General features: G+C 42.9%; 1 protein-coding gene across 13 annotated transcripts in view; it reads right to left on the bottom strand.

Annotated features, from left to right (window-relative positions):
* Positions 1-727: 727 nt before the first annotated feature.
* The window catches only part of LIMA1 (LIM domain and actin binding 1), a 106,464-nt gene continuing 94,592 nt past the window's right edge, over positions 728-12,599 (bottom strand). For 10 of the 13 annotated variants that reach the window (XM_055294896.2, XM_055294888.2, XM_055294889.2 and 7 more), the window contains 2 exons: positions 6,014-6,147; positions 728-3,009 (listed from right to left, as the gene is read on the bottom strand). In XM_055294896.2, the coding sequence (XP_055150871.2) occupies positions 2,004-3,009; positions 6,014-6,147 (1,140 nt within the window). In that variant the 3' untranslated portion in view covers positions 728-2,003. Of the gene's footprint in view, positions 3,010-6,013; positions 6,148-9,650; positions 9,710-12,599 lie in introns of all 13 variants that reach the window. The other 3 variants (XM_055294890.2, XM_055294891.2, XM_055294892.2) reach the window with 2 other exon arrangements.

Raw genomic sequence — 12,599 nt, 5'->3', positions numbered from 1 at the left:
ATCTTAAAACAACAACAACAACAAAAAAGCGCCAGGCACGGTGGCTTACGCCTTACCTAATCCCAGCACTTTGGAAAGCCGAGGTGGGTGGTTCACGAGGTCAGGAGTTTGAGACCAGCCTGGCCAACATAATGAAACCCCGAGTCTACTGAAAATACAAAAATTAGCCGGGCGTGGCGGCAGGCGCCTGTAATCCCAGCTACTACTGAGGCAGGAGGATCACTTGAACCGGGGAGGCGGAGGTTGAAGTGAGCCGAGATGGCGCCGCTGTACTCTAGCCTGGGCGACAGAGCAAGACTCGGTCTCAAAAAAAAAAAAAAAAAAAAAAAAGCATCTGCCTAAAGTGAAAAACAAGTCCATTTTCAGCAGACATTTGGAAATCCATTCAGCATGCTAGGCATAATTGTAAGGTGAATTATTCAATGTTGAGTGCTATAAACAATAAAAACCAGCACTAGATTTCGAATTGGTAAAATAGCTCATTTTGAATGCACACATTCTCTTGCCAAGTTGCCTGCAATTTTCCAGAAAAATTTGTCTTCCTTCAGGGAGGACTGAAATCCAAGATCTGCCCAACACTACCATCTAGTGGTGAGATGTATTGATGACGCTTCTCTTCAAGTAAAACTTAAAAAAGTGGTACCATTTTTTTCTTCCCAAACTGCAAAAGTAGATCCTGAGAGACAGTAATAATGTAAGAAAATAATGGAAGAGAAACATTGAAAAGTTCAAATTTTAATTAAAATCTTTATTGAATAAAAATGTTTCAGACTAAGCAAGACTAAGAAAGCAGAATGTTTTATATCTCTAAAAAATATTAAAGCTAAATCTCTATAAATGCAGTACAAAGAAAAGCCTACAGCTTAAGACACCTCTTCCCTCCCATCCATACAGTTTGGAATATCAACTGTGTACAACAAATGTACTCAAGTTTATAATGTCCCCAAACCTTAAGACTAGAAAATCATCCCAAGAAAAAGGCCTATAGTTGGTTTAATTTCACCCTGGGAATACTGTGATAAAAATCAATATATTTCAGAGCTAATAAGTATTTAAAAATTAGTGTCTCAAAAAGGGGACATCACAAGGGAAATACAGGGTTTAGAGGTCTGAGCTCCAGTGGCGTAAGACACTTCTTTCTTATTCCTCCTTTAAACTCTTCACTTGCTCTAACACGGAAGATGGGCGACAGTGATCCCAAAGGTATTACTAAAATATTGCAGGTTTCAGTAAATTAGGAGAAGCACAGATATCACCAGAAAAGAAAGCAATCATTTGGAGTACAGTAAATTCATTGGCAGATACAAAAGCTTATTTGGGAGACAGCAGATCTCTCCAAGCACCGAAGAGTGTAGGTTGGTTTTTCAATTGCCTCAAAAAGTGCTCCGTTGTATTATACCTCAGGACGTCGAGTTCAGGATATAGTTTAGAGAGCAGGACATAAAGTAGTAAATTCCTCCTATATATCACAGCAAGAAAATTAACCTAAAAAATTTAAAGACTAAATAATCTCTTAACAGGTAAATACTAAAAAATTAAATTGGTAATCATTTAAAAATATACAAACTGTGCCCTTTATACTAAAGTGCATTCAGTCGTAATGTTTAAGCCCCTAAATTCCTTCTGTATGTTCTCTAATTCCAAAATAGTGTGTAACAATATACTACTAATCATCGATCTACTTTAATATTGCCTTTTGGGAATACAGTAGAATCTGGGCTATTATCAGGTGGAATATTTCCCCAGTTATAAGCCCTTACAGCACTTACGCATATCATCACTGCTAAAATGAAGAATTTAAGTTATCTCTAGCATTTAGAATGTGTTTTTTGTGGGTTTTTTTTTGTTTGTTTTTGATTTTAAGAAGGAATTCTTTTCCAAAGTTACTTCCAAGTAAATTACATTTCATGCTGGGATACCTGCTTATGTGCATCACACTTTGACAAAGGGCAGCGGCTCCCTAACACTAACATGAATTTAAGGCCCAGCATCATTGCAATTTGTCACTCTTCATCCTCATCCTCATCATAATACCGATTTCTCTTTATCTGTTCCTCCACAGAGAGCTCTTTGACCACTTCTCCCTCCCAGAGTTCCACATCCTGGGATTTCTGATTCTGAGTAGTGAATTCTTCAGCAAACGTGTTGTCTACAAAACTCGACCAATTTGGAGACCTGGGTTCTTGTGGAGATTGTTGTTTGAGGAAACTGTTATCTTCATCGGAGTCTGCACCATTTTCTACAAGATTCTCATTCTCCATCTCCAAACTAGGACCTTCCTTACTTCTCTTCCCTGTCTCTCCTCCTTCAGATTCCTTGTTTTGCCAGGTTATTTTTCCCACACTCCCATTCTTCTTAGAAGCCTTGGCATTTTCCACCTGTTTCCTTTCTGCAACTCTTCCACCCACAGACTCTTCACTCTGCTCTGACACGCTCCAGCCTTTCCTGATAGGTGGGGACACAGTTTTTGGGCTCTTGACAGAGGTGCTTTGAAATGAAGCTGCTACAGTGAATGGGCGGCTTCTTTCCTTCAGTGAAGAAGATCGTCTTAGCTTCTTCAGATCCAGATCGACATCCTCAGGAACTTCAGGCTTGCTGATTTCGTCTTCAGGAGGCCATTTGGGCTTTGACACTTTGATCCCTTCCTCCAAGGCACTTCCTGAACTTCCAAGTTCAGTGGGGGGTGGCCAGGCGATCCTCAGCTTCTTGGTTTCAGCTGGCTTGTCTTCCTTCTCCTGCTGAGAGGAGGCCTTGGCTTCCATACTTGCAGCCAGGACACCCACCTTAGCAATAGGGGCATCTTCTACCCCTGGGCTGTGAGGGGTCTCCCTTGCATTTGCAAGCTGGGCTGGTCTCTCCAAAATCTCTTCGTTTTCATTTTTGCTTGACCATAGATCCTTGTGTGGTCTGTGCCCAAAGCCTTCATCATAGTTGCCCTTAGATTTAAAGAGTTGATTGAAGTGAGGCTTACAATAGATTCTTCCGTGTAAAGATGCATATGTTCCTAGACTGTCATTAAAAGAAAAAAAGCATAAAGTTAGCAAATCCTTATACTCTCACTTATACCAGGAGGCTAAAATCTGGCAATTCCAGTATTTTCAGAAGATGACAAGTAAGAAAAAGATCTTTAAAAGCCCTTCAGTGACCAGGAATTCCTTACCCCCATTTTAGCACATTTGTTTTCTTATCATAACACGAAGCACGGGTTGGGCGCGGTGGCTCATGCCTGTAATCCCAGCGCTTTGGGAGGCCAGGGTGAGAGGATCGCTTGAGCCCAGGAGTTTGAGACCAGCCTGGCCAACATAGTGAGAATTCATCTCTACAAAAAATTTAAAAATTAGCCAGGTGTGGTGGCACGTGCCTGTAGTCTCAGCTACTTGGGAAGCTGAAGTGGGAGAATCACTTGAACCCGGGAGGCAGAGGTTGCAGTGAGCTGAGACTGTGCCACTGTGATAGAGCGAGACTGTCTTTAAAAAAAAAAAAAAAAAAGAAAAGAAAAAGAAAAAGAAAAAAAACAACAAAAACAACAGTAATAGAAACTTTAAATCATTCTGAGCCTTGAGAGGAATGTGGCTATGCAACCTGGGTCACACAGCATGTAGCTGCAACTCTTTCTTTTCACTATAAATAATGAAGACCAAAGTGCACCAGAGATAAGACCCCCTCAGATCACTATCCCTGCATTGTGAGTGATAATCTTCCTTGGAATGTAGCAATGTGTACCCAACCAAATCACTGTGGTATATGCACTGGTCTTATATGAAAAATGTCATAATCTTCGCTAAAATTTCTATGTATGTGAAACTTTAACTTTCTCCACTTTGGAATGCTGACCCCATTCATTTGGAGTCAGTGTTTCTGGGTAGCCATCATCAAGCTTTTGTGCTTGAATTAATTCTATTCTTAATGGTATATATATATATATATTTTTTTTTTTTTTCTTTTTCTTTTCTTTTTTTGAGAGACTCTTGCTCTGTCACCAAGGCTGGAGTGCAGTGGCACAATCTCGGCTCACTGCAACCTCTGCCTCCCAAGTTCAAGCAATTCTCCTGCCTCAGCCTCCTGAGTAGCTGGGATTACAGGAGTGTGCCACCACGCCTGGCTAATTTTTGTATTTTTTTGTTTTGTTTTGTTTTGTTAGAATCTCACTCTGTCGCCAGGCTGGAGTGCAGTGGCATGATCTCAGCTCACTGCAACCTCTGCCTCCTGGGTTCAAGCAATTCTCCTGCCTCAGCCTCCTGAGTAGCTGAGACTACAGGTGTGTGCCACCATGCATGGCTAATTTTTGTATTTTTAGTAGAGACGGGGTTTCACCATGTTGGCTAGGATGGTCTCGATCTCTTGACCTCGTGATCTGCCCTCCTCGGCCTCCCAAAGGGCTGGGATTACAGGCGTGAGCCACCACACCTAGATATAAGCTGTGATTAATAGAAGAATGGTGAGGAGTTGACAGGAGGTAGTTTTTCCCTAATGTCAGTCCTAGACAAGCCTTTAGGAGATCTGGTGTCTCTTGCAGGATGATAAATTTTATCTTTTTAAAGTTTTTTCTCTTAAGTTACGAACCATTCTGAAGAGTGACAAATTTTAAAGGGGGTATAAAATGGCAGCACTTCCACAAAAGAAATAAGGTGCTTTAGGCCAGGCACAGTGGCTCATGCCTATAATCCCAGCACTTTGGGAGGCCGAGGCGGGTGGATCATGAGGTCAGGAGATCAAGACCATCCTGGCTAACATGGTGAAACACCGTCTCTACTAAAAATACAAAAAATTAGCTGGGCGTGGTGGCATGCGCCTATAGTCCCAGCTACTTGGGAGGCTGAGGCAGGAGAATCGCTTGAACCCAGGAGGCAGAGGTCACAGTGAGCTGACATTGTGCCACTGCACTCCAGCCTGGGCAACAGAGCGAGACACTGTCTCCAAAAAAAAAAAAAAAAAAAAAGGTGCTTTGGAGAAAAAATTAACATAAGTGGGCAGAAAAAGAACTAATGAGTGGAAGTGACTGAGGAACACTTTGGCTCCATGTTTGGAGAAGCTGTCTAGCTAGAGCTATCTAATAGCTAGAAATGTCACGCAGATGCCAAAACATCGTTCAAGAGTATTTTAGGAAGGATTGCTCAGGAAGGAAAGCTGGAGAAAGTGACATCTTGGTTACTTCCTTCTGTAAGACTCTATGATTAAAATGAGTTAATTTGGAATGTTTCCCCGATTTGTCACATTTATATTTGCACTTTGAGTTACTTGGAAGAAATGATACGTAACAACTATTTTCTCAGAAATAAATTGAGGCAACATAGAGAAAAAGACATGCTCTCCAGGGGCTATTATTACTTCCATTATTATCATTTATACAGTGGTTAAGACAAGTAAGGGCTTAAACAAGTAACCTCTTGAGATTTCTTTTTTTTTTTTTTTTTTTTTTTTGAGATGGAGTCTCGCTCTGTCACCCAGGCTGGAGTGCAGTTGGTGCAGTCTCGGCTCACTGCAAGCTCCGCCTCCCGGGTTCACGCCATTCTCCTGCCTCAGCCTCTCCGAGTAGCTGGGACTACAGGCGCCCGCCACCACGCCCGGCTAATTTTTTTGTATTTTTAGTGAAGACGGGGTTTCACCATGGTCTCGATCTCCTGACCTCGTGATCCGCCCGCCTCGGCCTCCCAAAGTGCTGGGATTACAAGCGTGAGCCACTGCGCCCCGCCGAGATTTCTTAACTTTGTGATTCTATGATACCAAGGGAAAACATTCTATTAAATTAGGTCACAGGGGGTTTTACCTGTGACTCATATTATTTAAGCTTCGGTCCTAACATGTAAATTAACATATCAATATACCAAGAAGTTCCAAACACCATCATTATTTGGTATGAAAGACTTATCACTAAATGATGCTTTTAACTTTATTCAAGAGCCTTCAACAGAACATCATTAGCACAGTAGCTTTTAGCAACAGTCCTCTAAAAGCCAAAGACTCCCTCGAGAGTTCCAGTTACAGACAGATGGCTTGTTTTGGGCTGGCTTACCTGAGTTTGTTGTTGCAATAGGAGCAACGGAAGCAGCTGATGTGAAACACCTGCTGGTTGGCCAAGAGACGCTCCATTGGATAGACTGTCTTCTGACATTCCACGCAGGTCTCTCTTGCAGGTGCCTGAAACTTCTAGGAAAAGGAAAAAGACGACTTTAGCATGGGCAGAGATGAGTTAGCACTGTCTTGAGATGGACCCTAGAATTTACTTTGTCTAAAGGCTCCCTTAGCTGGTCAGTCAATTCTCATGGACCACTAAACCTGCTACAATTCTATCAGCTGACTCTTTAAAGCCAAGAGGCTCTCTTGATATTCCCTTCCCAAACTGCCTGGCTGCTCTAAATGTAGCAGCCACCAAGGATAGGTGGAGCTACGTCTGAATTGCAAAGAATGGCTTAGACAAGTCACGACCCACATAAAAAATGTTAGGAGCAGGGGATGGGGGAAGTGGTGGGGGGAAGGGATGGGGGAGGGGCAGGGATTAGGAGAAAATGTTATCACACACAGAAGAAAGAAGTTTGATTCAAGTGCCAAGTAAACACAAGACAGATTCTAAAGGGGATAAATTTCAAGGAGAGGAAGAGCATTTGGCTTTGGGAATTAGGAAAGACATTTCAGTAAAGCCCCTTTTATTCTCCTCTGCTTATAATCTTGATTTGTTCAATCAACTAGACATAATATTTTTAAACAAGTCAAAACTGACACACAAGTGGAACAATTTATAAGAGACACAAACTATTTTATTAGGACACCAGAGGGAAGCATAGCCCATTAAAGCTATAGGTTCTGTAATATTTCTAAAAACCAATGGAGAGAAAATCGAATGCAATGGGAAACACACTGGTTAATGTATTAATGACTGGGAATTCATGAACTGTTTGTAAAGTTGGAACAAGCATGGGCACAGTGGTTCTACCTGATAAACTCAATCCTAAAGAATATAAAACAGTTGGTATTCTAGCACTGGTAAAAGCCAGAACTCCAAACATATTATGAGCTTTTACATGATAAGAAATAGTTACATCGGCCAGGTGTGGTGGCTTACGCTTGTAATCCCAGCACTTTAGGAGGCCGAGGCAGGCGGATCACAAAGTCAGGAGTTCGAGACCAGCCTGGCCAACATGGTGAAACCCCGTCTCCAGTAAAAATACAAAAATTAGCCAGGCATGATGGTACACTCGTGTAATCCCAGTTACTCCGGAGGCTGAGGCAGGAGAATGGCGTGAACCCGGGAGGCAGAGCTTGTAGTGAGCCGAGATGGCGCCACTGCACTCCAGCCTGGGCGACAGAGTGAGACTCCATCTCAAAAAATAAAGAAAAGAAATAGTTACATGGCTATTAAGGGGTGGGGAGGAGGTGGGAATGCAAAGTCCCTAGGTATATGGGAGTTAACCCTTGACTTGCCCAACACAAACACCTCAACCAGTAGATGCAGGAGATAGCTTAGGTGGCCAGGAAGCTCTCATCGGCAATTAGGAGGTGCTTTTGCTGCCACGGTCAGCCTGGGCTCTCACCAGAAAACACATGATGGTAAGTAATGCAAATTAATCCCAAGGCGCAGGACGTGGATAGTTTAGCCTGAAATGAACCAGGTTATGGGCAAGATAGAATTTTGAGTAAAAAAAACCCAAAATAGGCTGGGTGTAGTGTCTCACGCCCATAATCCCACACTTTGGGAGGCTGAGGTGGGCAGACCACGAGGTCAGGAGTTCAAGACCAGCCTGGCCAACATAGTGAAACCCCATCTCTACTAAAAATACAAAAATTAGCCGGGCATGGTGGCGTGTGCCTGTAGTCCCAGCTACTCAGGAGGCTGAGGCAGGAGAATCGCTTGAACCTGGGAGGCAGAGGTTGCAGTGAGCCGAGATTGAGCTACTGCACTCCAGCTTGGGCAACAGAGTGAGACTTGGTCTCAAAAAAAACAAAAAAAACAAAAAAAACAAAAAAACCCAAAATAGGCCCATAAAAAATTCAGACTGTTGGTTCACTTGCCACATGATTCACTAGGAGGTAAAGCAAAAAATAAAAATGGTTTTCCAAGTAGATTTGGGCAGGAAATGAGAGCAGAAAATGTGCATAAAATGAAAACAAAGAAATCTATAAAGGGAAGTTTAATAAAATTAGTGGTAAACTCCCAAGTAGTGCCCAAGGGATTTAAGAAGGAAGGAACAAAGCTGAGTGGAAATGGCTAGTTACCAGGACTCTGCTTCATTCTAGGGGCAGTGTCCTAAAAAGAAACATCTAAAGAATCAAACGACCACAGGTTACAACCTAGTTTACCAAGCATAAGGGAGGCATTTAAATATGACCACATGTTATTGTAATGAATGTTGTTGCAAGTAATGAACACATTATAGTCTTTGGAGCTCAGAATTCTTTTTTTCTTATAAGGACACCGCTAAATGGAGATATCTTTGGAGAGTTTTAATTAAGTTTTCTCTAAAAGGACTAGGTCTTTGTCGAGGTAGGAGATACACTGGGCAGGTGCGATGGCCCATGCCTGTAATCCCAGCACTTTGGGAGGCCAAGGCAGGTGGATCACTTGAGGTCGAAGTTCCAGACGAGCCTGGCCAACATGGTGAAACCCTGTCTCTACAGAAAATGCAAACATTAGCTGGGCATGGTGGCGGGCGCCTGTAATCACAGCTACTTGAGAGGCTGAGGCACAAGAATCACTTGAACCCAGGAAGCAGAGGTTGCAGTGAGCTGAGATCTCACCACTGCCCTCTAGTCTTGGAGACAGGGCAAGACTCTGTCTCAAAAACAACAACAACAAAAGGAGAGATATTTAAAAGAAGAATAAATTTTTGGTGTAACAGTATAACAGGCTACTGGAGAGCGCCTGTACAAATCACAACTCACATAATGTAAAAGTAGGACAAATGTATTTATCAGATTAAAAGTCACTTTCAGTTGCAGAAAGGGAATTCTGCGTTTTTTTTATTTTTTTATTTTATTTTTTTTGAGATGGAGTCTCGCTCTGTCACCCAGACTGGAGTGCAGTGGCGCGATCTCGGCTCACTGCAAGCTCCACCTCCTGGGTTCAAGCGATTCTCCTGCCTCAGCCTCCTGAGTAGCTGGGATTACAGGCATGCACCACCAACCCGGCTAATTTTTGTATTTTTAGTACAGATGGGGTTTCACCATGTTGGTCAGGCTGGTTTCTAACTCCTAACCTTGTGATCTGCCCACCTCGTCCTCCCAAAGTGCTGGGATTACAGGCGTGCACCACCACACCTGGCTAATTTCTGTATTTTTAGTACAGATGGGGTTTCACCATGTTGGTCAGGCTGGTTTCTAACTCCTAACCTTGTGATCTGCCCGCCTCGGCCTCCCAAAGTGCTGGGATTACAGGCGTGAGCCACTGCGCCTGGCCTGGAATTCTGTATTTTTAACACTTGAAATAGATGTAAGAGAGTAAGTGTTCATTCTGGTCAATAAAGACACAGCAGGAGACAGAAACTTCACATGGGATAAGAGGAGATGGATACTGTTCTGCTAAAGGGGAATGGAAGGACACAGAGCACGCCTCCATCACAAACACAGGGAGGGGAGGCACACACTGTGGGAGGGGCAAGCAGCCCAGGGAATAGAAGGAAAGGAGAACCTGTGAGAAAGCTGAAAGTTGAGCTCACATTAGGAGGAAAGTGGAAGGCAGGAGCAGAAATTAGGTACCAGGAGCAGGAGGCAGAAGCTGGAAGAGACAAACAGGAACCTTCAATGAATACACAGCATTTGGCATGCCCTGGAGAGCTTTACTGCAGCTGAGCTGAAACTCAGAGACTCAGATCCACGAATAAGACCACATTTTTCTTTTTTTCCTTTTTAAGTAACTCTGCTAATCATGGCAAAATCAGCCTCACTCGTATCTACCTGAGGCTGGAACATATCCCAGCTCAGGTGAGCGAGCTTTTATGAGCCTTCTCCCACACAAGGAGTGTCTCATTAACAATTCTTTAGTGTCTTACTACCTCCCACACCTGACCCACATCGGCTCTCTCTTTAATAGAGCCTTCACCCACATGGAGCGAAAAGTCTGTCTTCCTCCTTAACATCAAGTTAATAGATTGCTAGTTCACATAATTGACTAACCTCGAGCTTCTAACTAGCCAGACCTATCAGAGTCCCATTATTCCTATTCATTTCTCACATCAACCCTTTTCAATATTATTTAAGGTTTACACAGCAGCAGCTGCCTAAGGGCCCCTTCTAGTTTCATAAAGACAAGAGGGTCCCGACGTGGTAAAATGCCAACTCACAGCGGCTGCGGCTGTGCCTCCCCTTTATTTTCTCTGTCCTGGGCTCTCAGCCACTTTCCTGTAATTGCCCCCATGTCTATTCAGACAACAGGAAGCATAGTCAGTGCCCAAAAATCTCTACCATTATCACAGGCCTGGCATACATCCTGCCCATGCCTTCATGGCATGCTCAGACTTGGCACAGCCATGTTTAAAACACTGCCAACATGACAATGTTAGACATTTTTTATCTTCACAGTATATTTTTTCAGTTAGTAAGATATTTTTTTCATTCCCCTTCTCCCACCATTTTGCCCCTACCAAGTAGAAAGTTAAACACCAGGTGTCTTATCAAAGTTCACGTAGTAACAGAATTAGAATTAAAACTGTAGGAAAACAGCCTGTTGCATGGCAGGAGTGATGCCATATTGGAGTGAAACCACCATGCTAACTGGTGGTTTGACTCCTGCATACCAAGGTGTTCTGCAGCAAAGTCTTTAAACAATGCCTGCAGCATAGATTATCCCTCATAAAGGAAGTAGTGCCCAGAGCATAGATAACCCCTCATAAAGATGCTTATCCAATCGCTCCAGTGGTAAGTTTTGCAAGAAAGTCAAGTGTGACCAGCTGCACATGTTTTATCCTAAAACCTTGCTACATAAAGGATATTTTCTGGAGGGCTGGTGCAGGGATCCACTGTCTCATGGCCTCCTAGACATCACTTCTGTTCATAAGCTCTTATTAAATGTTTCTTTCTGAGAAACTGGACTTGTCAGCCTCTTTCTTTGGCTTCTCAGCTCCCTCAGCCTTTGTGGGTAGGTCTACATAGAACTGCTCACTGCACAAACTCAGAACTCCTGACTCACAAACCAAGAGAGCATTTTCTAAATTGTCCAGGAATGTTAAATTTCCACAACCAAGGGAAACTGTTTGGGGAGGAGAGCAGATGCTAACCCAAATGAAATTAATCCTGCGACAGCAATTTGAACAAACTATGGTCTTCCTTTTGTTTCAAATAAAAATGTGTAGATAATATCTTCAGGATCTTCTAGAATGAATGAGGTAATCTATAAATAATTGATGTTCATAAATACTGTCTTTCCCGTTTGAGGGATATTACAGACCCTCTGTTGATTACCATCTACTTAAAGCTGTTTTTCTAACAAATTTGCATGGCTTCATTTACATTCTTTTACCTTCTTGTCTCATATATTTTTTAGTCTAATAAAGGCCCCAGTTGTGGTGTGTGTGGGAGGGAGGGGGGAGCAGCTGACAACAGACACTGATGTTAACTAGCCTTTAGACATAGTGAAAGAAGATGAAAATTCTGTATTGATATCAAACCTCTATTCCTCAGAATACCACAAAATGCCTTTCATTCCTTCCAATTTGTGTAAAATATCTAGGTAATGAAACTGAAATTCTTCACCACACAGCAAATGGCTGGGCCAGCCCTGTGCAGCCTTAACCCTTCCCCTGGTTTTCTGTGAAACTCTGTGAAAGCATTTTGGGGAATATTCGTATCTTAAATAGAGTGCTCTACACAGAGAAGAAACGACATTTCTCTGAAAAAGCAGTAATAGTGAGTGAGCGAGAAGAGATTCTAGGTGCTCTTCTAGCATAATTTTGGCAGCTTTGCGAGCCAGCATAAAACCTCCCACTGTGTCTTCAGCAGGAGGAATGGCTGGCAGGGCACCGAGAGGGGCAGTGCAGCGTGTGCCGCCCTCTCATGTACACTGCCATGTTCCCTCTCAACACTCATCAGCAAAACGCTGTGAGGAGGCCTAGGACTTGGTTGTCCCGGACACAGTGAGGGCAGACAGTTGTTCCCTAGGGCCAGTCACATCTCCTTGCCTCTTCCTCCCCTACCCTCTCCTCTGGGAACAGTTAGGGGGTGATTTCTTTCAAATGGGAGGTCATAATGCCTAAGAGATCTCTGAGTTTCTTGAAGTAGAAAGGCCTGATACTTCTCACAGGGTCCACTAAGCTCCTCTCTCAGAACAACACCCTTTTTGAGAATGAACCTGTAACTTCATCGGTACCAAGTCTTACCAAGTAAGCTCTGTGGCCAGTGTTCAAAGTGTACAGAACCCTTAAAGACCTCCATCATTTCTTTTTACTTTATTAAGCTAAAATTTGAAATGAATTGAGTCTCTACCTTAGATGTCCTCTTTTCAATAACAGACAGGCACTAAGAAACAGTTTTTTCCAGGATGTGTGGGATCCAAAAATCTATTCTGAGTGAACAAGTTTATTCTTAGCTGTATGTAATTTCCCAAAGTGGAGAAACAACTTCTGTTCATAGTCTGCAGCCATGAGACCAGTTCTGCCAGCAGGTCTTCCTAT

This window comes from Symphalangus syndactylus, chromosome 10 (assembly GCF_028878055.3).
Source record: "Symphalangus syndactylus isolate Jambi chromosome 10, NHGRI_mSymSyn1-v2.1_pri, whole genome shotgun sequence".
NCBI classification, from domain to species: Eukaryota; Metazoa; Chordata; class Mammalia; order Primates; family Hylobatidae; genus Symphalangus; species Symphalangus syndactylus.
The sequence above is the reverse complement of the archived record's forward strand: the minus strand, read 5'-3'. Positions and strand labels throughout refer to the sequence as shown.